This window comes from Orbilia oligospora (genome assembly GCF_000225545.1).
Source record: "Orbilia oligospora ATCC 24927 unplaced genomic scaffold scaffold00083, whole genome shotgun sequence".
NCBI lineage: Eukaryota > Fungi > Ascomycota > Orbiliomycetes > Orbiliales > Orbiliaceae > Orbilia > Orbilia oligospora.
The window spans coordinates 678,337-705,762 of NW_011645640.1; the positions used below are offsets into that span (position 1 = coordinate 678,337).

The 27,426-nt window shown below is 45.6% G+C and overlaps 7 protein-coding genes across 7 annotated transcripts; 3 read left to right on the top strand and 4 right to left on the bottom strand.

Annotated features, from left to right (window-relative positions):
* Positions 1-381: 381 nt before the first annotated feature.
* On the bottom strand, positions 382-2,192 carry AOL_s00083g195 (uncharacterized protein; the record flags this gene model as incomplete). The annotated part of the gene is made up of 4 exons (XM_011125374.1): positions 382-711; positions 773-1,813; positions 1,886-1,960; positions 2,022-2,192. 4 exons carry the CDS (start codon positions 2,190-2,192, stop codon positions 382-384), a joined length of 1,617 nt encoding a protein of 538 aa, XP_011123676.1.
* Positions 2,193-4,327: 2,135 nt separating this feature from the next.
* AOL_s00083g196 (uncharacterized protein) lies at positions 4,328-4,895 on the bottom strand (the record flags this gene model as incomplete). The annotated part of the gene is made up of 2 exons (XM_011125375.1): positions 4,328-4,627; positions 4,857-4,895. The coding sequence occupies 2 exons, from the start codon at positions 4,893-4,895 to the stop codon at positions 4,328-4,330; spliced, it is 339 nt and encodes a 112-aa protein (XP_011123677.1).
* Positions 4,896-11,257: 6,362 nt separating this feature from the next.
* AOL_s00083g197 (uncharacterized protein) lies at positions 11,258-13,444 on the top strand (the record flags this gene model as incomplete). The annotated part of the gene is made up of 3 exons (XM_011125376.1): positions 11,258-11,737; positions 11,827-12,829; positions 12,978-13,444. The coding sequence occupies 3 exons, from the start codon at positions 11,258-11,260 to the stop codon at positions 13,442-13,444; spliced, it is 1,950 nt and encodes a 649-aa protein (XP_011123678.1).
* Positions 13,445-19,484: 6,040 nt separating this feature from the next.
* AOL_s00083g198 (uncharacterized protein) lies at positions 19,485-21,612 on the bottom strand (the record flags this gene model as incomplete). The annotated part of the gene is made up of 5 exons (XM_011125377.1): positions 19,485-20,140; positions 20,197-20,299; positions 20,361-20,893; positions 21,107-21,231; positions 21,419-21,612. The coding sequence occupies 5 exons, from the start codon at positions 21,610-21,612 to the stop codon at positions 19,485-19,487; spliced, it is 1,611 nt and encodes a 536-aa protein (XP_011123679.1).
* A 24-nt stretch (positions 21,613-21,636) lies between these two features.
* Positions 21,637-22,076, top strand: AOL_s00083g199 (uncharacterized protein; the record flags this gene model as incomplete). Its single annotated transcript, XM_011125378.1, has 2 exons — positions 21,637-21,690; positions 21,774-22,076. The coding sequence occupies 2 exons, from the start codon at positions 21,637-21,639 to the stop codon at positions 22,074-22,076; spliced, it is 357 nt and encodes a 118-aa protein (XP_011123680.1).
* Positions 22,077-23,624: 1,548 nt separating this feature from the next.
* Positions 23,625-25,757, top strand: AOL_s00083g200 (uncharacterized protein; the record flags this gene model as incomplete). The annotated part of the gene is made up of 9 exons (XM_011125379.1): positions 23,625-23,691; positions 23,770-23,831; positions 23,902-24,003; positions 24,084-24,225; positions 24,293-24,385; positions 24,451-24,818; positions 24,876-25,033; positions 25,141-25,596; positions 25,670-25,757. 9 exons carry the CDS (start codon positions 23,625-23,627, stop codon positions 25,755-25,757), a joined length of 1,536 nt encoding a protein of 511 aa, XP_011123681.1.
* Positions 25,758-26,042: 285 nt separating this feature from the next.
* On the bottom strand, positions 26,043-27,182 carry AOL_s00083g201 (uncharacterized protein; the record flags this gene model as incomplete). Its single annotated transcript, XM_011125380.1, has 1 exon — positions 26,043-27,182. The coding sequence occupies one exon, from the start codon at positions 27,180-27,182 to the stop codon at positions 26,043-26,045; it is 1,140 nt and encodes a 379-aa protein (XP_011123682.1).
* Positions 27,183-27,426: the final 244 nt, after the last annotated feature.

Sequence of the window (27,426 nt, forward strand, 5' to 3'; positions counted from 1 at the left end):
GCATGTCAGAAAATGTAAAGGGTCGCTTTAAAACGAATACATTATAGCAAAAACGGACGGGAAGAAACGACATAAAAACGTGGCCCCATAAAATGCATGAACCGTTTACACCGATGAAGCCCATGAGAAGGTGAAGAAAATATGAAATAAAGTAAAGAGCAGTCATAAAAGTAGTTTGGTGGTTAGACGAGCGGTGGATGGCAATCTCCTAAAAGACTGCAAGAGATAAGAGGGGCGAAACTTTTGAACGAAAGCAGTTAGGAAAAAAAAATGTAAACGAAAAAAAATCACGCCCTTATGTTAGTCGGATGAGGTTGAGGTGTTATGGAGTGAAAGAAAGTAGCAGGGTCGTTACTTTGCGCGGGTCTGTCTATCGAGACGCTAGTTCGAAGACGCCGCAGCACCGCCCCTGCCACCGCGAGGATACTGCCCTCCTCCACGAACATTCCCGCCTTGTCCACGTCCGCCACCAATGCTGTTGCGATTAGTATCGAATCGGTCTCGATCGCCTGGGCCGCGCTGAGAACCTCCTCGGCTGCCCTGGCGTTCGCCGCCTCGAAGGTTGGAACCACCGCCACGTGGGCCTCCGTAGTTCGCTGGCCTTGGTCGACGCTCTTCGACATAGATGATCTGACCGTTGATGCGGTGTGGGTTCTCCTTGGCAGCTGCAAGGAGGGCCGCTCCGTCGGCGAACTCAACAAATGCACATTTCTATTCACACATATTAGCGAGCATTCAAAAACAGGGTCCTTGAAGAAATTGGAAATCATACTCTCTCAAGGACAATTTCAACGTTGTTGACAGTTCCAAACTTTTCAAGCGCTGCCTTGAGGTCTTTATGCGAGACTTTCTCATTCACGTTTTTGACATAGGCAGATCCGGCATTTTGCGCGGCACCAGACATGGAAACTGGACGGTTCTGTCGTCGAGGTTCGGTCGTTTGCCAGCCGCTATTGGCTTGGGAAGACGGACCAGGAACTGTGGTTGAAGCAGATGGGGTTGGAGCAGGAGCATTGGTGTTGGTGTTGGCAGCGGGAGTGTTGGTGGGAGGTGCAGCTGGTGCGACAGGTTGGATGGCAATCGGGGCAGTTGGGGCAGCAGGTGTTTTCGACGCCAAAAGGGCAGCCCAACTAGCTGGCTTAGCTGGCTTTGGTGGTTCCTGTGGAACTGGTGGAGGGGCCTGGGGGGTTTCCTTGACGGGCTCGGTCACGGCAGGGGGGGCTTCAGGAGTGGGTTCTGGTTCAGAGGTTTCTGGTTGCGGGGTAGGAATAACTGGGACGGCAGGAACAACAGGAACAGCAGGAATGACTGGGGCAACAGCTGCAGGTTCTTCAACCTTCTCAGCCTCTGGCTCGACAGGAGCTTCCTCAATCTTCTCAGTCTCTTCCTTAACCTCCTCCTCCTTAACTTCCTCCTTGACCTCTTCCTTCTCTACAACTGGAACTGGCTCGGGTTCCTCGGGCTCCTCCTTGGCCTCAACTTCAGGCTCCTTTTCTTCAGCAACAGGTTCCGCCTCTGGGGCTGGCTCGACTGGGGCTTCCACGGTTTCCTCTGGCACAGCTTCAGCAGTCTCCTCCTCCTCTTCCTCCTTGAGGTATCGGAAGATATCATTGAGAACAAAGTAGCCTCGGGGGTTGGTCTGTTCGGCAAGGAAAAAGGTTTGGGCAAAGCGCTGGCTAGATTCGGAGTTGTTGATCATATCTCCAAGGACCTGGACGATAATACCACTTTCCAAACTGCCCTGAGAATCCACATTGGTGACTCTCACCTTGCAGTCATTGAAAGCAAGCTGTTTGATACGCTCAGATATTTCCTAATTGCCGCAAGGCACATGTTAGCATAAAGGACAAAGTCGACTTCTTATGATGGATTGGATTATACTGACATTGCGTCCGTGGGAAACAGCAACGTTTTCACCCTCGATACCCCAAACAAAAGAGGATTTCTTTTGATAAAATAACTGAGCAAGTAGGGTTAGCACGTAAGTCATTGCAGGAGCAAACGATGATGATAAGACTCACGTGTAAACGCTCGGGTGATCCATTAAGCGTAGTGTAATAAGATTCAACAAACCACCAACCGATCTCCTTTGGGCTCGAGGTAGACTGCTGGGTAGTAGGAGGAGGGTTGCCATTAGCCGTGGCAGTAGAAGTAAAAACTTCAGAGGCACCGTTAAGTGTAGTAGACGACATTATAGTTATAAGTGTAGGAAGTGAGGGAAAGCCGGCCTGAGGTTGGATGAGGTTGTGAAGATCTTGATATACCGAAGAAGAAGAAAGAAAAGGTTAGACACAAGTCATGATACTACGATACTTCTATTCCTATAGTACCACGGAAAGCGAAAAAGGATTTATAAAGAGAGTATGAGGAGCTTACTTTGGTTCAGACAAGAAGCCTGTGATGTGGGGGTTCCCGAGAGCAGAAGATGGATGTGATAAGATATGAATGATAATACCTTTGTAGATATACTTCAGAACAAACAAATGAATGAACTGAAGATTTGCTATAAAAGAAAATCGGGAACAGAAGAGAAAAAAATAAGTTGACGTGCGTTGAAAGGAAGATGGGTATAAAAGCAACAGCAACGGATAAGAGAAAGAGACAACGGAGAAAGAAGCAAGAGTCTGTACAAAAGACGAAGGAGATAGAGTTGGATGAGAGGGATGTAATGAGAAGAGTCGGAGGTTTGGTTGAAGATACCTGATTACGGCAGATCGAGACGCGAGGTGATGATAGTGGGGGTGATGATAGTGGTGAGGTTGAGGTGATGATTGTGGTGGAGTGGATGGAAATGGTGGAATGAAATGGGTGATGTTGTTTTGTGGAGGAAAAGTTTCAGGCACAAAAAAAAAGAGGAGGAATTTTCTGTGCGTGCCGTGTTGCTTGAGATTCCCCACAATCGACATCCAATGTAAAGTATCACATCAATCTTACGAGACCACATCAATCGTATATTTTATATACTATATACCTGACTACAACAGCCAACAGTCAACAGCTCCGCCGAATGCAATCAAGGTCCGTTATATTCAAACAATCAAGTACTTGGGACAAAGGCACAGCGAGATTCTTTGTTCCGGCTTCGACTTTTCAATTGTCGTGTTTCTTTTCTTTCAACGTGCAAACGGGAGATGCTGGAATGCAAGTGCGGAAAGTAGGGTTTGCCTACAGACTAACCACAATGATTGCTTGACAGGTTTTTTTTTTTTTTTCCTAACACCCTTCCCCTTGCCGCCCGATGACAATTCACAATCCAGGGACTTGGCCATAGGTCAGAAGATTCGATGATATTTACAACTATGTACTTGTACAAAGAAGCAAATGCTTACATAACCTCGGGAAAGAAACATCATCGCACCAGCCCTGCAGACGGATACGGATCGTATCTGACGTTGCAACCTTGATATTGGTTGCATATGCTTATCGATACGCACATGTCAAGGCATTGCTTCAATTGCCTAGAACAGCAAAATGAGGAATCCCCGTGTGATGGCCAACATGAAGGAAGAGCTCTGCAGTCACAGACGATGGCCTAGTTGGAATGCTTTTGGCGGGTACTAATGTGAGAAAGAAGCACGCCGGTGCCCTTGTCACTATGTACAGGAACTCTAAGTAAACGATGGATTGCCGTTTATACAAAGATGGACTAGCCTCGACACGTCCGTTCAACGGGGAAGAGGCCACTAGAATGTGGTTTTATAGGGCTGAAATTCGATGTCTTTGATGCATAAAACGTCCGGTCGGGGACTGGAGAGTACATATACCCCTACCGATGGTGTGTCTGCCTAAGTATCTACTTCAAAGATGACAATACAAGACCATGAATCGAATCGTCGAGAATGGAACGAAGAATATTCGCTGGTATATATGATAAGGCCTCGTAACATAACTAACCTAACAAGACCAAATAAAACATACAAGACCCAAGGCGCAAAAGAAATGCAAAAAATTAACCATGACATGCTGGGGACCGAAAGCGTGCGAGCGAGGGAATATATCAAAATGTGAAGGAAAAAACAAAAAACGGACGACAGGAACACCCTCCCGAAAATATACCGATGACCCAGAACATAGAAACTTCAAAAACCCAATCCATAATTTTTAGCCTTTGGTTCCTGAATGAAAAAAAGACTTTCCGATTGTCTCGTTCAAAACGTGGCAGCCGATTAAACTTTGTCCAACTATAGTGCCTCCCCAAAAGCCGCCGAGATAGAGGTAAGTGTGGTATCCCACTCTCCCAACAGAGTCCCAGACTCTGTAGGTCGCGGTGGGATCGATGGTATGGTTTGACATCAAGGTCGCTTCCCTAGGTCAGGCAAAATGTCCTTCACTGGAGGACCTTCTTTTTCCTAAAGACAGCATCCTGTCCAGTCATTCTCCTTCCCAATGCCCTCTCAAGTTTTGCGCCTAATGCGAGTTTTCCCAATTCACCACCCTTTTGTTCAGTCAAGACGAATCGTTGTTCTTGAAGACGTGGGACATCGAGTTTGTGGAGGCAGTTTGTGATTTCTAGGATACCAGCTTCTCGGCTGTATTGCGATGGTGTAACCGACTGAGCACTGCTGGAAACAGCGGAGAGAGTCGAGGCTCTCCTCTTCGCTTTCTCGGACATCATCTGTTTTTGCTGCTATCATGATATCATTAGTATGACGTTGGCGGAAATTTACTCGGCTTAGTTGAGATTAACTGCGAAACGGGACGGAAACAAAAAAAACAAAAAAGGGAACAAAGCGACGTAGAATAATAAACATAAATACTGGCGCGAGCAGACACAACGACGCCTATATACCGCGAGATTTCATGGTATTCTATAGTCTTTTTATGAGTATCAAAAGGGGGAGATGGTGTATCCTTACAGCGAGAATTGGGCGGTCAGAATCTAGGGAGGTAGTCATTTTTTGGGGGGTTTTGTTAGGTCGCAGGATCGTGTCAAACAATCGGTTGTATTAGGCTATTAGGATTTATAGGGATTTGACGGATAGAATCGCGATTCGCAACGGTATACGTATAATCGGATGAACGGAGTATATAGTAATTCTTATACCAAGAAGAGATATCCAAGATGGGATGGGAAGGAAGGTGAGGAGGTTTTAAAAGGTCAGGAAGCTGGGCTGGGGCCCAGGACAAATATAAACCTTAGTTCGCATGGCAGCAAGCAAGCCCCGGCCGGATGATTAGGGGTGGGACACACCAAAAAAATGATCCAATATGCTGATTTCCGAACGGACTAGGCTGAGTCGCAGTCCGACAAACTTCTGGACATTGGCCTCAGAAGAAAAGCGCAAACCGGGGCTAACCATGATGATGAAACAGCAGGAGGGGTGTTTTGGGCCACACCACATGGCAAACATGTGAGCTCGGTTTGCAGAGCCAAATTTACCCTCGAACGTGGCATTTATTACCTGCATGATGAAAAGGTTAAAGGTCGGCTTCGAAGGGAAGTATTGCTAGAATGGAGACAAGGAGAGGGCGGGAAAGTCGCGCTGTCTCGACATATACAGTAATGCTCGTCAAACCCACACCTCCATCACAAAAGCTGGTTGAACAAGGATGAAAACTTTCTGGCGGCCTGAGCCCCCTCAAAATCGATCGACCATTTTGTCAGGATAAAGGGCCGTGAAAGCAAGCGAGAATGGTTTAAAAGGGCTGCATTTTAGTGGAAAGGCATCTCTTCGAGTGGTTCAGAAAAAGCGAGAGTAGTAGTGATTATCGAGCGCAATTTCTGCGCGCGGTTGTTGTAAGATTGAATGGATTCCGAAGAAACAGTCGACTATCATATCAGAGTATGGAGGGTTAATTCGTAATGCCTGCTCGATGATTTTATTTTTATTTTTTTTGCTTTGCTTATGAGTTAGAAGCTCAGCGGTATGTGGGCCTCGACCAGGCTAGGCCATGAACTGTGATTGCTACATCTGTAACACTGCTTTAGTTGTCAAGGCCATTTCCGTCGCAGCCACAGTCAGAACCCTCATAAAAGATACTTAAAACGGGAGGTCCTCGGTGACGATGTTTCCCCAGAATTTGATAATACAAGAAGGGTTTAAGAAAGATAAGGTGATGCACAGAGTCCCGTAACTAACGAACCCCATGTAGTTAAGTTTGGTGGTTTTGACATTTCTCCTCTTCCAAAGGGGTAACAGCAAGGGCCAACCACGTGGAGAACAGACGACAAGTGACGGAAGGAACCGACATGCAGCCTGCAGAAATTCGAGCTTACAGGACCGTTTGTCCAACCGTTTCCGACGCAGCCCAAGATGAGAGCCTGTGTTGATCGAATGCCCGAATAGGAGTTGTGGAATTATACTGGTTCCTCTCCACGCCGTGAGAAAACCGTTCTCTGGCTGAAATGAAAGCGCTGATCACGAGGTTCCGACTTAGTTGTTTCTATTATATTGAGCAACCCGGTTTCCTGACAGAGCCTAGTTAGATCAGAGGGTTCTTAAGATCAAAACTCTTTCCACTCTCGCGATCGAGATTTCGAAAATTGGTAGTTTCTGGGGTCCATTGGATATTTTGTCCAACCTCTAATCGAGATTTTGTGTAATGTCGGCATATACATTTAAACTCGGATCGAGATGTAACAACACGGTGATTCCTGTTTAGCTTAACGAGCTGAAGAGTAGTGTAAACCTCCACGACATTAACGTCAAATTCCAAGGCAAATACCGAAATCACTATAGATATCTCAAAAAAAAAAAAAAAAAGTTTAGCTGTGTTTAAAGCAAGGGTGTTTATTCTAGCCACCAAACGAATGCCGCTGAATCGACTGGAGAGTATCAAGGTGAAAGGATAACGTAAGTAACTTACCTACAAAAAGCTACACCCTGCGAGCGGTATATCTACCGGCATATACCGTATTCATGCGGGTGCATGCATTATACTGCCGTCCAGGAAGGAAAGGGGGACGAATAGTCTGGGGAGGAACGAAGATGGTACTACACAAAGATATTGGAATAGATAGGGTAATAGGTTATAACTATATCGTCGCCGGTTCGTCCCGACGTTTGGTGCAACACAAAACAACTCGGCACATTGTGCACTCAGACTCGCATGTAATAGATAGTAGAGATGTTAGAGGCGCATCAACCAGAAACTGATATTGAACTCAAGCTGGGCTCGAGAATATTATTCTGGAACAGGCTATAAGGTATCGGTTCTTCTTCCCATCGGCCTGAATCCAGCTGGCAGGACATCTGACCTCACCGTTGACGCTAAACGGTTTTGGGAGCTACGGTTTGCACTTCAGGTCCCAGAATTGAAGGCAGCAACATTTGGATATGCACAATAATGGTGGCTTAGACCTTCTGGCGACATTATGTCTGTCCATGGTAAACCTAGAATTCTCAACCTCATATTGTTTTTTCACAATCTCGCAACTGATAAGGATCACATAATTTGCTGTCACATTGCAGATGCAGTCTTCCAATTCGCTAACCCCACACTCCTCGAGTCTCTTATCAGGTTTTCGTCGAGGGTACCTGCATGAGGGTTGTCTTGGAATGGATCCGAGGTCATAGGCGAAAGGAGTGGTGTGAATTAATCCCAATTGACAGGTTCCTACTTTACATCGTATAGTATATCAATCATTGCATTGAGCCCTCTTCATGTATTAGCAAGATCTTAAGAGCTAGTGCGGGCTTCGTACTTCAGATAAGTCTCGCTTCTGATCATCCAAGGCTGCCAGATCCCCACCTGCAAGATGCATGTGCATATCGTCCATGGATCTAGCTACATATTTATTGTCCACTACTATACTCTGTATGATATCTTCATCAATTGAGTCATCTGACTCCTTTGTTACTGCGTTGGGATGGAGATTTATATCAGATGCGAACGTTCGAACTCTCAACCACGGCACCTCGGATGTCCAAGGAAACCTCAAATGATAATGGACCCCCAAGCTAGTTTGCTGACATAGATATCCCACATACCCCATACCCCATACCCAGTACTAGTTTTGTATCTACCATGTATGTTGGTCTGATAGCAAAGCTGGAGGATAAAGAAAGGAGGAAGAAAAAAAACCCTAGCGTTATAGCTCGAAGTCTATTGGGTACCAGATCAGCTTCCATGAAATATGTATGCACGTTCTAACCATGTAAATACGTGTCTCTCAGGCACCGGTTTCTGATGCCCCTCTTGTTGGTATCAGATTCTCAGAGAGAAGAAAAATCAAATACGAGAGCGAAACGGCAAACCAAAACGAACATACAGTCTAATCAGCGCGGAATCGAATGCAATAATGGGGCCATCTGCATTACTGGGTAGGCACCCAATTTTGTGAGCGTCGAGTATCCACGTACCGGCTCCAACGGACCATAAGATGCATCAGGCTTCCCTTTGACGATAGAAAGAAAAATTTTTTTTTTCTCTTGTCAATCGATTGTAATGTCGCCCGAGACGAGATTGCTTCCTCATGCTATGATCTTTTTGACTGAGAGCCTTGAAACATTGGTGTGGCAGTGTCCCCACCTGGAATTGCGAGTACTATGCACCATCGGCATGCATCGTGGTCGATGAGGCTTGTGGAGGAAAATTTTTTTGCTGCACCAGCCACTTAATGCCACGGTACCGGAGGTTCTAGCCTTTCAGGGTTCCCGAGCCCAGGGTTCCAGGCCTGGTATTGGTTGGGAATCGGCCCCAGGAACCAGATATGTCTTGACTGGTGGTGAGCTAGTTATCCCTAGTTAGCTGTCAGTGATGGTCGAACTTTATATTCGAACTACCTTTGGAAGAATTCTATGGGGTTTCCATGACTAATTTCGAGCTCGAATGCGTATGGTTAAAGAGCAATTGTCTTATACGCCCCGCGGATATCGATACGGGACCGACTAACCGCCACGAATGATCTCGATTAGTAGATACCGGCCCATCAGGCTAGAAGAAATTTAGATCCAGTGTCGATTTATAATTCTTATAAAAGACCAGAATTAATCAAAAAGGAGTTTAGAATAGGGCAAATCACGGGCCAAGAGGAGGTCATTGCAACCTCATTGATGCCTGTTTAGAGTTATCAGCCTGCGAGCCCTCCTGCAGCCCTCCTGCAGCCGCCGTGGGTACTTGTCGTTGCCGGTGGATATAGATGGTAGGTGAGCACTTACAGACCTCATTTATGTTATGATATCGGGTTGAGAAAGCGACATTAGCATGCTGTAATGGAGTGCTAATGTCCGTAATGGGGCCTGCACCCGTGACTGTTTGAAATTTGACCGAGCCCTGGTCTTGAAATGAAAACTTCTGAACCGGTTCCTCGTTACACCGGCCAGACACTACCAGACAGTATTATGCCGGTATGCAAACATAGTTGCGTGTATGTGCCGTATAGTATTGTATCTTATGCATTCGATTCGAGTCAAGCATCCCCTCCATCTGCAACGTCAACCTAGCACCTCGCTCCTGATCTATTGGCCGAGCCCCTCCCAGGCCCCCCTCACTGATCGTCGGAGTGTCGAAGTTTCGGTATATCTCCAGACGCGAAAAAACGTCATGAATCGTGAGAAGCCAAGAAGATGGAGCATCGACTACCCGGATCTGGGACTCTCCCAAATCTGGGAAACGAAGAAAAGATGCATTAGGAAGTCTGTGATTGCTGGGCTGCCCAGCAGCAAATGAACCGCAGCCACTAGACTGGTTGAAGAAGGTTCGGCGAAACGCGGGAGTCCTCGTCCCCCCATGCCCTCAGGATCTAGTGCTCACACCAAGAGTTCCTTTCTCGGTTCAAAGCTTAAGGAATGACCACGGCCGCTAGTGACATGCAGGTTCAAGGTTTGGATTTGAGAATACCCCATACCACCTCTGTCAAAGCCATAAGAAACTCTAACGCAATGGAAACAGGAATTTGGGGGTACATCGATGCTTGTACGCTATAATTTTTGTGCTCGCCTCCCGAATAAGGACGTCCCCCCCGCTCAAGACATCCTTTTTCCGATTCGACAAATTTCTCCCGACGAGGGAGACCGGCACCAAGTCCTAACTGTGGAATTCCATGAGAAGGGCACGAATAGGAAAAAAAATAAAATAAAAAGAACAGGCTTTTTGTGGGCGAATCTTTGGTGAAGCCTTGTGCCCCGGGAGAACCACCTGGCCCTGTCAAGGAAAAAGCATAGCTGCTACACTGCACCGGACAGGCCAGCCAGGAGCCAGTCATCCATCTCCATAATAACAATAATAATATCCTGAGCTGGGAGTAGGCAAATGGTGCTTCGTTCCAGACGTTTCACTGCCAGAATAGTCTTTTTTTTTTCCAGTCGTTTTCAGTTGCCTGCCTTATTCAATCTCCTACCGCTCATTTTTATAACCACATGCATATATCCAGCAGTAGCCCCTTCACAGTCGAAATCGCGATCCCTTTTTCTTCTTGCTTTTTGATCTCTGTCGACTATGCTTCTTCGGCTCTAGACTACTAAAGTCATAGTTATCATAGTTCTTATTATTGGATACTCAACAATAGGCTGTTGACTCCAAACATACTACCTGCTACTACTCCTCGACGCTATACCTTCTGAATTACGTTTACGTACGACGGAAATAAGTACTTCAATACTTCCTGTTACCTTTTACACACTTCACTCGTACTCAATACACCCTTCATTCTCTACACGGGGCCAAAAATAACAGGCTGTATTGGATGGTTGCGGTCCGGCCAGCCAGCTGCAAGATTTCAAGCACAGAACACAGAAACCCAGCATTTACCTATCGCTAAAGACCGAGGAATTTCCTGTCTGTTATCGCCAGCAAGCTGCTAACATTAGACGACATCATACCACCACCACCATACTACTACTACTTACCTAATATTATATACCTCAGCTACGCAGATCCGTCTACAGGCTTCAAAACTTCAATCGTCGACGTTCAGTCCCCCTCTTATTTCATCTCAGCCTCGGGATTTTTGGCCCATGACATCTCAATATCACTAAATAGCGTCGTTTCGCCCTGTTTCGGAGACTGTTAACCACAACCAGCCATATCCTGTCCAGCTGTCAATTTAACCTTCTTCTCTCCCAACTGTTAGTTTTTTTTTTTTTTTTTTTAGCCGGCGACGACAAAGCTCCTAAACTAAATCTAAGACACCAGCCGCCCTTGAGCCTTCCAACCTACCAAGAAAATCAATAACTTGTTCGACCCGGCGTTTGCTTTGATGATTCTACATTCAACAACCCACGGCAGGAGACCGAATTCTCAAAACCTACCGATAGACATCACTAGTTCCGAGATTGGCAGGCTGACTCCCTTAGTCGGCCAGCGGGGCTTCACCATGAGCAGCAACGTCAACCCGGCCTTGTGGCCCAATGGAATACCCGACGGGGATGAGGAGTTTGCGGATTTTCTCGATCTGGGAGATTTTGGGATAAATTTCGGCCAGTTTGGAATGGACATCGATGGTACTCAGCAGCAGCAAGCACAACAAGATGAGTCCCAGCAGGACCAGCAGGGCCAGCAAGGCGGTGGTGGGAACGATATCACGATGGAGGACTTTTCGAATATGCAGCGGAACTTCACAGCGACTACCCAACCTTCGCAACACACGCCACATCTCCAGGTTCAACGACAACAGTTGACGGGCCAAAACCTGGGACTGGCTACGGTTTTTGAACACCAACACCCACAACAGAGCCTATACGGTAGGGCCATAATACCTCCGACGCCTTCGAGCATGGAGCTCCACGCGGGTGCCCATAGTATGACCAACTTTCTAGAACAAGGGAACATATATCAGAACATGGGTGCTGATCCTGTGAGTGCCTCTGATATTCATTCCCGTCGTAATCTTTTCATTCGAAAGTACCGTGATTGCTGATTTCGATCTTCATGATGTCGCTGTAGATGGTTTTTACACCTTTGGGGACGCCTGCGGTCACACCGCTAGATACATCTTTTAGAGTGCCTGAGTATAGTGTATCCGGTGCTTATTTTAGCCCGTTAACATCGCCTGCTCTTGATGCTCAGGCTTTGGGTTATATGCAAAGGAAACTGCCAAAATCGCCCGTTGAGCCAGCGGAACCAAGTAATCTGAATCCAAAGAAAACTACCGTGAGGAGGAAATCTGTCACAGGACGGGCACCAGCTCGGGTGGTTCGTCAATCTCCTAGTATGAAGCCACAGCCAGGAAGACGGAAACCTGCCCCGTCAGTGCCGTCGCTCGAGTTGACAGATGCTGCTATGGCAGAGATTACGTCGCAATCGCCGAGGACACCGGTGACACGAAGAGGTGGCCTAAAAATCCCGGCAGACTATCATATCTCATCAAGTAGAGATAGTTCGTCGGCAGATTCGATATCTCCAGAACCATTGTCTGAAAGTTTGATGCCGCCCCCGCCTGCTCCAAGTTCTGGTCATGCAAGGTCGCCTTTGATTCCTGCCCTGCAAAACCAGGAGGCAAATCTACCGAACCTGCAACCTGGACCATCCGCCTTATCCGTAAACCACGAGGCCTTGCCGGCCCAGAAGACCAAAGGTGGAAAACCGGCAACCCCCGCATCTTTGATGAATATGCCGAAAGGCATTGCTCCTAAAGGATCACAGGAACTGCTGCAGGCGACACTCATCCCGAGCATTCCGGAAAATAGACCAGCTTCTGGAGCAACAAGTCCTTTGGATGAACAGATGACCCCACGGTTGTCAGCTATCCAAAGATCGTCCGCAAATGTCACACCTAGCTCCTCCCCAATGATAGAGCCGAAACCGGCAGGATCTGATAGTCGTCCACCATCCGGGAGTCTCAAGGCCCGAAAAGATCCAAAGGGGCATTCGAAGCGTAGCTCGATAAGTGCAAGCCCGGCCCTACAACCACGGATTTCACCTAGTATCAAACCTCTACTTCCCGAAGGTAAGCTTCTGATTGTTCCAAAAATTGTCTACCTACCACACGACACCGAGACATGCATATACGAGGAGACCCCCCCACTCGATGCAGGGGAATAAAAAATCTCGTCTTCCCCATGATCATCCGCTAACGATTTCTGCTGTCCGAACAGGTCTATCCGCGTCCCAATCTGCGCTCATCCTTGCCTCCAAATCAAATTACGAACACATTGTTTCTGGAAATCATAGTCAGCTGGGTTTGTCATATCCAGAACATCTTGCCACCAACCTCACCCATAAACGTACTTCGCATAAGATTGCCGAACAAGGCAGGCGAAATCGGATTAATAATGCCCTGGCCGAAATTGCTTCACTCCTACCCCGGAAAGCCCCAGAGAAAATCAGCGATGCCGCGAATAACGCCCAACCCGGTAGCAAGGCTAGCACTGTCGAACTTGCGATCGAATATATCAAAGAGTTGAAGACTACTCTAGACGAAACTACATCCAAGCTCGCCCAAGTTGAGGCTGAATTAGCGGCTCTGAAGATTGAGAAGGGAATCCCACTGGATCAGCCCAATGCCTCGGTTGACAAGGGGACGATCGAAGACAAGACAGACACGTCTTTGGCAGATGCATGACTTTGAGCACCTCGACCAGAAAGGATGGTAGCAAAGCTTACTTTTATTTCCTCCCAAGTTTTTTCTCTTTGATGCATACCCCTGTTTCTTCTCTTTTCTCATGCCATGCCGAAGCAATTATTGATGACAGCCTCTGACCCTTTTCGTTGTTTTTTATTTAACTTGCGCATATACACACATACAGATGATATCCCAAGACGCTTGTTGGTTTGTTCTCGTTTCATATCTCTTCGGTAATGCTGTTGGATCGAAAATGGATTGATACTTTTTTTGGCAGGAACGACTAAAAGCTTGTGTATAGTACCTGATTTCTTTCGATTTTTAGTCGTTTTGTGTTTTCGGTTTTTCTTATATCGTGGGTCCGAGAATAGCCTTTGCTTTGAGCCCTTGCCTTCTTAGTAGGGCTATTAATACTTGTATATATGATCATCTAGCTTCTCCATAACCTTCTGGCGAGCCAGAAGCGCCTTTTTCTTCTCTTTCTTCTCTTTCTTGTCAAAACGGGTCGTTAATGTGGATCTGGGGGTGGAGCGGGACCCAAGTAGCCTTATGATATTTCACAGTCTCATGTTATAATGGTGGATCGATAGTTTACATTTCACACGATTGAAACGAATAAAATACCAATATCAAATCATCTACGAATCTTGGCCCATGAGGGCTCCACTTTTTTATCCTGTTATAATGTATCTCATACGTAACCAACTAGAACGAGGCGTCTGAACTCTGCCATTTCTCTTTCGAAGAATTGCATTTTACCGTCGGTTCCGATTTATTTGCTCTCCTTCAGAATACCATATCGCATTTTCTTTGAATTTCCTAGCTTGAAGTTCTATTTATTGGGGTTTGCCGTTGATGCCGCTGGCCTATCAAGATGCCTCAATTACCACGTGCGGGATAATACACAGTTTCAACCGGCACTTTAGTACCTTTCTTCCCTTAGAATTCTGGGGCTACAAAACTTGGCTTAGCTGGGTTAATTTCTAAAGCAACTAAAATGCAGATGATAACTCTTTTTTCGAAACCGAATCAGAATTTTCTTGTGGATTTCTGTTCTTTCTCCTTCTATTCTTGTTTTGTCCAAAGCATTTGCTGCATGCAATTGAGAATTTACATCATCCACGGATCGAATTTTTTTTCGAAACTCGACGCACATACGTACATACGACTGACTATCCCTTTTGAAAGAAAATTTTTGCTCCCCCTAGCTAGCCAGGACTCAATTTCCGACACTGGTGAAGGAAAGATGAAATGCAACGACGCCCGGGAAGAATAGTCTAGAAGAAGACATGAAATGGAAGACATTTACTCGGGATGCCCGGAGAAGGCCTCTCCTCTGGCTCGGGGCGGCGGCGGGCTCAGCCTCGAACATTATTTCTTGCTCACCCGTACTCATCTGATCACTTCTTTGGACATACGACCGATAGCCAACCATTTACGATACGCATGACGCCCTCTCAGTAAAGAAACAATCTAGGCAGACGTTTAAATATCTTGTCGAAAAAATTTTTCAATCCCATGGCCATGGCACCGCTCACCATGCCCAGCTGATTATTTTTTTCTTTCTTTCTTCCGCTCGGAGCCTGGCTCTTCCGTCTTGGAACATGGTTGCCACCAGGTTACTTTCGAATTTCGTCTCCGACATCTTTTTGCCCGCTGCCTTGATCGATGCGATGAGAAGGACTTTCCGTTGCCGATGTATCGTTTCTTCTTTAGGATCTACTTCGACACCCCGCTGCGATCCATTCTGTCAGTATCATCACCACCATGACGACAACAATGCTTTCGGTCTTATTGTCGTTGCCATCTTCACCTACTACGACCCTATGACCTGGCCGACTTACGAACCCCCTTTATGCACCTAACTTAAGGCGTTGAAGTTCGATCACAACGGACTCTAATAAATGATTAGTATTGCTATGCCTTCTTCAGTTATATTCCTTAGGGTTTATTTTCGACTTTGTCTTCTCCAGCGATCGATATCGATCGATGGTTAATCGTACAATTGTTCAAATAACAGATAATATTATATTATCTCTTTCTATCAATTAACCCCTTTCCGACAAAACATGATCGCCGCCCGGTATACATCTGACGAAATCTCCCGACGAAATCTCTAAAGTTAAAGATATATCTCTCGGCAGACTACCCGCTCATCAATCCACTATCAGATGGGTTTTCACATTCTAACTTCATTATTTACGGATTTATAGTCTTGTCGTTTTTCATTTATTTCTCGCTTCAGACCCAGAAGACGCTCAGAAATTAACAGCACGTTTAGGGGCTGGTGATAATATAATCTCACTACATCTAATACACTTATTCTCCAACCTTCACTAACTTTTACTATCCGAAAGACTGGAATATATTTACACAATTGAGTCAACTGATCAAACTAAATATATCTAACAACTTTTCGATCACAGTCAATCACCATTTCGATATCAATAGACATATTCCACAACACTTTCTACGCTCCAAAATCCAACAATTTCTATCGTCAATCTTATATGCACATCTCCCACGAACTGCCAGTTTTACTGAACCACACTCGCCAAAGAATTCAGCCAAAAGAACAAAACCAAGCAAGCATCAACAAGAAAAATGGCACATCAAACAAAAATGAACACCCTGTCATCTCGCCATTATCACCTGCAGTCAAAAAAATACTCTCCAGCATCTACTCAAATATATGCATACGTTACTTTGTGTTACCAAATTAGCCGTCCAACAAGGAAGGGACGTCGGACGTCAAAAGAAGGCTTGCAGAAACCAACCACAGAAAAAAGAAAGAAAGAAAGAAAGAAACACATGCAGAACATTTTAATCGACCCTACCAGAATCGCTAGGGAAAAATACGGGGAACCTCGGAAGGGACATCTATTCGCTCATTTATTTCTTTTTCAAAAAAAAAAACAAGCAATAATTCGTCCAAGGGGAAGAAAGGGTCAAGCGAATCTCTTGGAGGGTGGTGTGTCGTGTGCCATCTTTTTTAGGTCCCTCGGTTGTGTGACGGAACGGCCCCAGATTTTTTTTTTCCCCTACGTAACTACGGGTACCGCCCAGGATGCATTTAAGATGGGGCCGGGGGAAACTTCTTTCCCCTCGCCCTTCCAAACGGCCAGGTCAAGTCAGGTCAGGCCTCCCATTTCACGGGCTGCCCCGGAAGGGGGAGGGTATTGGTGCATGATCTTCACCCGGATATGGCAGCTGTGTGAAGCTTCAACAAACGGGGTGGCGATTCGATTGTCAGGGGGAAATTCCTTGTGAAGCGGATGTATGTGTGTGGGGGGATATAGTGGGGGATACTGCGGCTGCTTATTCAGACGTCAGGTATTTGTGTCATGCAGCAGCGCACCCCGCTTCAAGTTATGAGGGTGCAAGAACGCGAGATTTATATCAATTGCCGCATGAAGTATTCAACAAGGCGCGGCAGATGGAACGGGATGGTGGAGTTGAAATCCCCCCCCAGACTAATATCTGTTTAAGATGGAGGGCTGCAGGTTGAAACCAACTGTAAAAGAGGGTAACCGAATCGCTACAGCTGCTTAAAATATACAAGAAAATACACAAGAAAGAACGAAAGAAAGAAAACCAAGGTATCGACACAGAGACCCAAGGACGACAAGACATATCTCGACTCCCTGAACCAGTATCTCGCGTCCACCTGACTGCTATCAAGTGGATGATAGTACTACTGATATCAACTCAGCCACCATCTAGCTGTAATTCTACGGAAGATCACTTTTCTAGAAACGGCATCTTGATAAACGGCATCGGCAGATAAAACCATCTCAGATTAGCTGGAGTTAAAGAACAATAAGCTGGTCTCACTCGCCTAGTTCGACAAAAGCTCACACGACACTTTTTTAAGTTACCTTTGCAATCATTTTTTTTTTTGAAAGATAACTTTTTAAGGTTGCACAACAGCATAAGATGAGGGAAATACTTACAATCGAAGTATCTATCCAGACCCGTCTAACACCAACCTTCTAGAAATCGACAAAAAGACAGAAAAAAACAAAAAAAAAAATCATCTTAACATCCCGTCCTGCTTCTCTACCTACCGGATAATTTGCTAATCATAATCAATTATATCCTTTTCTACAAACTAACTTATGCAGAATAACGGCCGGTTCAGAAAACTCCAAATCAATTGGCCAATTCATAATCATAATGCAGTTCCCAACTGCAATAAAACGGCTTAGCTAAAACGAAATACTTGCATATATTACTTACTTACTTACCTATAATACCTGCAAGATGCAAGACAATTAGCCTTAATTCGAAGAAAACTTTAACGAAATTTCGAAAGAAAAAAAAGGCTGATCGTTTAGTCTGTGTGTCATATATTGTGTTCGACTGTGAGGGGGTACATATTCGAATGTACCCCCCCTTATACTCCCCGGAGTGCCCACGTATGTGTCCATACCTGAGCACAAGGCCCAAGGGAATCTTTAACACCCAGTAAGCCAGGTATACATATATATATATATATATGCCCCCGAGGGTCACAAATACATAAAGCTACCGGGTTGACTCTACTCTTCTGAGCCCCCAGATGCTGTGGCTGGAGAGTTAGCTTACACCAGCTAGCTGTCTTATGGACTACTTACGTATCCCACTCCTTGGTTTTTAGAATAAGGCAAAAGAAGTCTATTCTATGATAAATATCGAGGAAGAGCCCAATATTACAGTACTATTATATCAATTAAGCTTAAGACAAGCTCCTCGAGCTAGCTCAAAGAAGATAACAAACTTATATATAAAGAGTAGAGATATATAGCACTATAGCATATCCAGATATATCATTATCTACATACAAACCTAACCTGAACTGAATCAAGACTGCATGCATAGAAAATCTAGAGAACAAAGAGCATTCAAACTTGAGTACTTCACAAAAAATACCTTAACACGATTTCACAGTGGCAATATAAAAAAGAAAAGCTATGTCAAAAGCACGAGACTAGTCAAAAGTAATTGTTATAAAAAAGAGTAGTTCCATTTCATTTATTTTCGTTTCCCTCAAAGCCCCCCCCCCCATTCGAATTCCGCTCCCACCAAACAAACAAAAAAATACTGTCTGAAGCTAGATAACACCACGATTTCCATCTTGTATACATCCCACCCTCCAATCTCCACGATTTCCATTCCAGTTTTTTTCAAAAAAAAGAGAAAAAAAGAAAAGCACAATATGAACCCGAAGAAATGAGAAAGAAACAGAGTATTAAAACTAAATTACAAGAAGAAAAGAAGGGTTGAAAATAGAATGGAAAGAAAAAGTACAATGGGTTTTGTGTTTTATTCCTTTTGACTGTTGGAAATGAGGATCGTAGAGTTGGATTTTTCTCAAACGTAACCATTGACACATTCTCGAATTGAAACTCGTAGAACGTTGTCAGAGGTACACTTGAGAGGGAACAGAGAGATGAATAGCGGGGAATCCAACAGGAAAAAGAAGTGTGTGGGAGGGCGATTCCGACAGAGAAAGAAGGGGGTTTAAGGGAAACGAAAAGAGGAACTAGAGGAGCCCCGCCATATAGACGAAGCCCACGAGGCCACACATAACCTGTAAAAAGAGAAAGAAGAAAGAGAAACCAGTTGTGCAAATGCCCTCCACCGTTGAATGCTTGAAATGCTGCAGATAGAAAAGCAAAAGAAGAAAGAAAAAAAAGAAGAGTTTTTGGTTTCGCCGGATAACGCCGTGTCGTTAAGAAAGGGACCCGATATTAGACAGAGAACAAGAGGGAAGAAAAGAAACAAAAAGCGCAGATACGAACTCCGAGGTGGATGAAGAAAGAGAATTATAGTAAGACAGAGGCAAGAAAGGGACCGGGTCGTTAAAGTCGTTAATTGTATGTGTCGTTAAAAGGAGATATGAAAGGATAAAAGGAGAAAGAGAAAAGACTGCGAAGTCCTGTCGTTATAAAAGTGTCTGTACCGCTAGCGTTGCAAGTGTTGTGGTGCCAGTCGTGATTTCATATGTTCATAAAGGTCGTGATAGAGGGTAAAGTAGGAAAAGGCTTCGGAGAGTAGCTCAACGGATTTGATCCATTCCATCGAGAAGACTCAGCGTGCGAGTCTTTGTCTTATCCTTGGTGAAGCAATTCCAGAACCGAAGGGTTTCGTCACCGGCACCAGTGACGATGACTTGACCATCCGGGCTCATAGCAAGATACAATACCCTGTAAGTATGACCAGTGAGAGAAACGACTTGCTGCATGCTAGGATACTTCCAAACGACAATCTGATTTTGAGAGTATCCATGAGTGGAGACGATCTCGTTCGAGTTCTTTGACCAGGCAAGGTTGCAGACCTGAGAGCCAGTATCGATCTCATTGGTGGCAACCCCACGGAGCGTGTCCCAGAACTTGATACGGCGATCGGCAGTACCACCACCGGAAGCAAGGGTGCCACGGGCGTGAGGAGACCAAGCAATTGCCTTAACGGCAGCTGTATGTTCATTAAATTTGTACAGTGGGGAAGTGTTGGTTTTGTCCCAGACATAAAGGCGATTGTCGTTACCACCGGAGGCAAGTTGGTTGTCATCTGGGTTCCACTTAAGACCACAGACCTCTTGCTTGTGACCAACCAGTCGAGCCATGAATTGGTCCGGAGTACGAACGTCGCGGTGATAAATGGTTCGATCTCGCGAGCCTGAAGTGAGAATATGCTCATTCCATGCCAATGCACCTGCCATGATATCAACATAATGTTCTAATAATGATGGAAGGGGAATTGTAACTTACCAACACGCATTGTGTGTCCAGTCATGGTTCGAAGCCTACGGCATCGCTCGGCATCCCAGATCTGGACAAAGCCTTTATTGGTGCCAATGGCAACATGAGATCCCTGTAAATTCGTTAGTATCAAACTCGTGCAAAAACAGCAGGGAAACGACGGTGACACTTACACGCTGGATCCATGAGACACTGGTGACAAGATCTTCACCAAGATCACAAAGTTTTGTAACACGACCAGAAACCGAGTTCCACATGTAGACTGAGCTTCCTAGTCCGACACCAAGAATATTGGTGCTACCCCAATCAACAAGATTGAGATAGAAGTCGTCGGCCAAGTCTGGAGCATCAAGGACCTTGTATGGGACCTTAGAGACAGTGCGAACTTGCCTTCGGGGGGAGAGAAGCATCCTCTGGGAATCATAGCGGATGGGGGAAAGAGAGTAGATGTCAGCTCGGGGATCCATATGGCGTCTGCCAGTAGACCTGTTCGAAACTGGAGAGCCATATGAGAGGATGTTGGAAGAACGAGGTGTTTGTGGGATATCAAAGTCCACCGCACGTGTGCTCTGGTGGATAGAAGGAGGAGTGGCAACAATGGACCTCTCCGTATAATTTGTGATTTCCCTACTATCTGGAGCTTGCGGGATAGTTGGGAATATTTCACTTTTAAGAACAGACTGATATGTTCTATCCGCTTGTTCCTCTATGTGGTTGTTAGCATGTTACTTTTCCAATCGGTATTTTGGGGGGGGCCGGGGCGAGGCTGCTTGTTGTTGTCCGTTTTGGACCACCTCAAACGAAACGAGAACGAACAAAGGCACAGACAGACAGCATCAACCATCAAACGACGCGTCTCATCCTTCGTCTTCGTCCGTTCTTCCTCTTCTGCCTCACTAAAAAGGAATATTAGACTTACTTTGCTGGTGATTCAACTCTCCATTTGGAGCTCTCTTTCGAGGCTTGGAGGGAGTGGAAGGGGATCCGATGGCTGTGGCCAGATTGAAGGCTGCTTGGATATCAACATCTCTCGATGGGATATATCTATATGGTTTTTTTCGAATCCTCGTTAGCGCTACTGATACCCCACACATTTACTAACCGAAAATGAGAGATAGGAGCAGGGACGCCACTAAGCTCGCGATACGAGCTCTTACTCAACCCCTACCCCTATCTCCACCCCTCTTGGGATACGGGAAAAAAAAGAGAGAAATGCAGGGGAATATCGTACCTATCGCCATACACCTTAATTCTCTTACGGGATGGGGGAGTGGCAGCCGGCGTTGAGGCAACTTGATTAAGTCTGCTCATCAACTCGTCTGAATCCAGATCGGATCGATCACCACGAGGAGTGGTTTTTGTGGGAGTTTTTGGGACGACCCCGGCAGAGCGTCGAACACGACGGTCGAACTCCGCACTAGCCATGTTTGGAGAGATAGAGGGGAAGATATGGGTTATATAGGAGAAGAGGGAGAGTGGGAAGAATACAGTAAAGGGGAGGGTGTGAGGGAAGAAAGAGCCTTGCAGACTCTATTTCCTCTTTGTGGGACAGGCCTAGGAGATGATATCACAAAGACCTGTCACAGGAAGGAGAGAATAATGTTGATGATGATGTTGACTATCATATGTTAGCAATTCACCACCAACAGCCACACAGACAGGCGGGCAGACATGTGAAGAGACTCACAGGGAAGGACGAAGAGCCGAAGGAAGAAGGAAGGAAAAACGGTATTGGTCGAGCTAGCGATTCAACACCGAATGGAGTAATATGTTACCCGGAGGAAATCGAACAGAGGTCGGATGGGGTAGTGGTGAAGATGGTCGATGATGATGTTGTCGAGGTTGATGGTGATGGTGATGGTGGTGGCGGTGATCGAGGTGGAGAGTGAGGGTGGGTTGGTCGGATTATTGGAAAGTTTTTTGTTTGTTGATTAGAATTTATGACAGAGTTACGATCGGATTGATTGGACGACGACGATGATGCAACTGAAGTCAAGTGTCGGATGATAAGGAAACGCTGAGATTGATTTCAAGTTGGAAGTTGAGGGGTGAGTGGTCGCTATGATGATAATGATGATGATGATATAGTAAAAGTGGAAGTAGTCTGTAACTGGAATGATGATGGGAAGGGAGGCAGGGCTGTCAGGGCACTACTAGTAAAGAGCGTAGCCATCAAACACACAGCAGACAAGACTTATATAAGATCCTTCTAATTTATATAAGTAAGTATCCGAAGGCGGAGTGGAGGGGAAGAAGAGGGGGAGGGAAGAAAAGAAAAGGGAAGAAAAGCGGTGAAGCTAGGAATTGGGCGGAGATGCTGGTGGTATAATGGGACGTAGAGAGGAGCGATGAGTTGAGTTTAAAGGTGGTTGGCCATGAAACCTGGGAAAACGTAAACATAGCGAAATTACCCAAACAGGAAAATGGCCGCTATGATTAGCTCCAATCAGAGTCCCCGTCACAACAACAACAACAATAACAACACTCGCAACACAATCCGTCCAATCCCAATGCAGTCTCACAGGACTGCTTGACTACAAGGTGGGGTTTGGGTTTACCGACCGACCGACCGACCGACGAGCGGGATGCTGTGGCAGCAGCCCTGCCAACCTCCTTGTTTACTTTTGCTCTACACACTCCCCCAACTACTATGTACATACACCACAGTAGACGACAGAGGTGGTACTGCTGTTTCTGCAAGGGACGACCAATAATAGTGTCGACTTCCGTCTTAGGCAATTGAAGACGTCGACTTTAAATATATACACAACACGACCCCCCCGCGATGTTCTACTTTTATATTCCCAATCCAGACAAAAATAACCTCCAACATCTCCCCCCCCTTATTGTCCCCACTAACTACACTATTTTCTCCTCTAGTACTCTCTGGTAATCCTCTATCGATAGGAAGAGGCTTAACAGGCACTTACAGGGAGCGGGATGCTCAATCCTCTTACCCACGCGTATTCCCTAAACTGTCCCCTCCGCGCGTAAAGTGTATCATCCTCACATAGTCCTGTCCTATTATTATGTACATTACCTACATATTGCATGTACATATCCCCGTCGCCCTATTCCGATTTCCCCCCCCTCTTTCTTGCCATGTATTGGCAACTGTTCTGTTCCAAAAGGGAATTCCCAAACCAAAACATGACAAAAAAAAAAAAAAAAAAAAGGTGGGGAAATTTACTCCTAACGAGGACGGAGAGCGGTTAAAAACCACGTTTGAAAGGGCAAAGCAAAGAATGATAAGAGGATCGATTTCTATTTGAGGAATTAAGTGTTGGACCCTTCCCCTGGTCCAACCCCACATCAACGCACACTTTACCACATCATATCGTACTTAAACCGTGACAACCATCCCTACATACTACTATCATAACCCCCCCAGTCCAATACCAAGCCTGACAATATCAAAGATACAAACTTTCCTAAAGATGGCGTCATCCACTTCTAAAGCCTTTGCCCAGGGTCTCATCGACTTTATCAACGTTTCTCCAACTCGTATGTCTCTCGTAGATACATGCACACCCATGTATGGCCAGTATTGAATCGATATCTAACGAAGGACGTGTACAACAGCATTCCACGCCGTCGACGCCGCGAAGAAGGCGCTTCTTAAAGCTGGATTTAGTGAGATCAAGGTTCATACCCTCTCCCATATTTAAATATGCATATAGTCCAGTAGATTTCTAACGTCTAAGAATTAAAAAGGAACGAGATGCATGGGGTGGTAAAGTTCTCAGCGGTGGGAAGTACTTCCTCACCAGGAACGGATCCTCGATTATCGCTTTCGCTGTTGGAAAACTGTGGAAGGTATATATATCCCTTAGGGAGAAAAATCATAACTAAATAACTTTGTGAAGAGAAAAGAAGTGCTAATCTGGTATTAATAGCCCGGTAACCCAATGTCCATTGTCGGCGCTCACACAGACTCCTGCGCTCTCCGATTAAAACCCGTATCCAAGCGAACGACCGAAGGAAATACTTTTATGCAGGTTGGCGTCGAAAGTTATGGTGGTGGATTATGGCATACTTGTTAGAATTTTCCTCTACAATACTTTTGAAGGAATGGAGAGTCTAACGGGGGTGGTGGTAACGGTAGGGTTCGATAGAGATTTGAGTATGGCCGGAAGAGCCATGGTCCGACAGAAAGACGGAAATATCGTTTCGAAGTTGGTTAAAATCGATAAGCCAAGTTCGTTACAACCTTTTATTTGTGAGGATTCATAGCTTAGGTTATGGGGCTAATGTTTGGGATAGTCCTTCGGGTGCCAACCCTCGCCATCCACCTCGACCGACAAGAAAAATTCGAATTCAACAAGGAAACCCAATTGTTCCCCATCCTCGGTCTCATTTCTGCCGAACTAAATAAGGACGGACCAACCGCCGCACCAGAGGGAGATGAAAAGAAACAGAACACAGAAGAGGAGAAGGTCGAAAAGCCGTTTTCACCACTATCCGCCATTACGGAACGTCACCACCCAGCGGTCGTCAAGTTGATTTCAGAAGCTACTGAGTCCCAACCAGAAGATGTATTGGACTTTGAGATGTTGCTTTATGATACCCAGCCCGGTACTTTGGGTGGGTTGAATGAGGAGTTTATCTTCTCTGCTAGACTTGATAACTTGGTACTTCATCCATCTGCCCGGTTTTCTTTGATGGAAACCACGCTAATTGGAGTGTAGGGCATGACATACTGCTCCATAGAGAGTTTGATCGCCTCCGTCGAAGCAGACGACGCCTTGGACCAAGAACAGGGCATCCGTATAATCGCCTGCTTCGATCACGAAGAAATCGGTTCCCAAACCGCACAGGGAGCAGACTCGAACCTTCTACCAGCGGTGTAAGTCTCAACCTATCCCTTACATATTCCAATCGCAGAAACCCTCTTTTTCAAGGGATCGAAAAAAGAACAGAGAGAAAGAAGAAAGAAACTAAACGATAAAATAGAGTCCGCCGCCTCTCCGTCCTCTCCGGCGACAAAGACTACGACTTCGCATCCGTCTCCTCCTCCACCTCCCAAGCCTCCACAACAGACCACCTCTTCTCCCCCACAACAACCTACTTCGAAGAATCTCTTATCAAATCCTTCCTAATCTCCGCCGACATGGCACACTCCGTCCACCCAAATTACCCCGGAAAATACGAATCCCACCATCGACCGGAGATGAACAAGGGAACCGTTATCAAGATCAATGCAAATGCTAGGTATGCTACTAACTCTCCGGGAATAGTCTTGGTTCAGGAGTGTGCTAGAGATGCCGGGGTGCCGTTACAATTGTTCGTGGTTAGAAATGATAGCAGCTGTGGAAGTACCATTGGACCCATGTTGAGTGCGCAGATGGGGATGAGGACGTTGGATTTGGGGAATGCGCAGTTGAGTATGCATAGTATTCGAGAGACTGGGTGAGTTAAATCCTATTTGCTTTATCTTCATATAAAAGGGTTTGCTAATGATATAATGATGGGGGGGTTTTAGTGGTGCACACGACGTCGAACATGCGATCAAGTTATTCAAGGCGTTCTTCCAGAAGTATACGGCTTTGGAACCTACGATCTTTGTTTAGATTTGACATATATATGCATATCTATAATTTTCAAAGAACGATGTATTAAAATCTTTGTATTAGAAGGAGTACAGACTGACTACCTAAACGAATGATGGGCCATTTTCTTGACAGACAAAAAGGAATCCGACCCGCTATACCAATACCCTCATGTAAACCTTTCCTACCAATAACCATAAACTCCAGTAACGAATAGTCTCGAAGGTTAGACAGTACGTAAAAGCAACGATAAAAGAATCATAAAAGATAGAGATAGAAGAGAGCAGGAAGGCAGGGGGGAAGAGTCTAAACAGCCCACCAGCACTCAACCTCACACCTCTCAACCTCACACCTCCAACCGGGGAAACGCGCCTTGATAATCACTCTGATCTCATCCCCACCCTTCAACTCCCTCACAAACTCCCCATTCCTTTCATGTCTACCGCCTTTCTCCCAAGCGGCAGCATCTTTAATCTCCCCGTTCTCATCAACCACCCCATCTTCCCACTTATCCGCATGATCCTCACCAAGTTTATCTTCATCCCACCTCCAAACGATCTCATAATCCGTCTCATCACTCTCAGCATGTTTATTCCTCTGCAATAAACTTTCACAAACCATATACATCCCCTTTTCATCATCGCCTTCCTGCTTTTCCTCATTCACCTCTCTTTTCCTCCAAACCTCCACATCCAACCAACTCCAACAACCCTTAAAACTTCCATAAAAGCTTCCATAACTACTCCACCCTTGATCGTAACTTTTAAACCTAAACACCAACTTCCTAACCCTCCCTCTTCTACCACCAGCACCTTCCTTACCACCTTTACCGGCTGTATCCTTTTCTACAGCTTTGAAATCGGGAATGTGGGCTGTTAGGTATATTTTGTCGCCATCGAAGACGGAGAGGTGTTCTGTTTCAGAACCGATGATTTCGTGAGGGAAGTATTCTGCTCGATCGAGGATTTCGGAGATTAATTCTGGGGGAACCTTTTCGGATAAGAGCTCTGTGGCGGCTTGGGCGTCTGATTCGGAGGTTGGGGTCATTATTGGATGTTCTATTATTGAGAAATCTGATTTATCGTCGTCTTCGTCGTCTTCTTCTTCCTCCTCGTCTTTACCGTCCTGGTTTTGGTTGTTATTGTTGTTATTCTGTGCCCTCTTCTGAGAAGCAATACTTTTATTCTTCTTCTCGTTCGTACCGGAGAACGAAGGTGTCCCTTCTAGACCTTCAGTTGGTGGAGGGTTTGTGTTTAAAGAACCGACGGGGACGATGCGGGATAGATCCAGACCCGGGGCTTTGTTGTAATCTGGTTTGCCGTCACGGTTTTTGGGGATGGGGAGTTGGATTATGGGACCTGGACGGCCGTGGGATGGGTCGTGGTTCAGAGGGGCTTGAGGGATTGGATTACCACGGATCGGGGGGAGGTTATGGTTGTTTGACATGATGAGCTTGGGAGGGGATGGAGGGGTTTTATTTAGTCTAATTTTTTTGAAGGGAGGGAGGGGGGTTTCTTTCTAAGGTATTGTATTATATTGTATTGTAATAGAAATAGAAAATAGATAGAAGTGTAACGTTGTAGATGTGTGTTTCTTTAGATTTTAGTTCTTTTGTAATAGTCGTATCCTACCAAAAAAGGTATCATGGCAAAGATGAATAAAGGTAGGTAGGTAGGTAGGATGGAAGTAT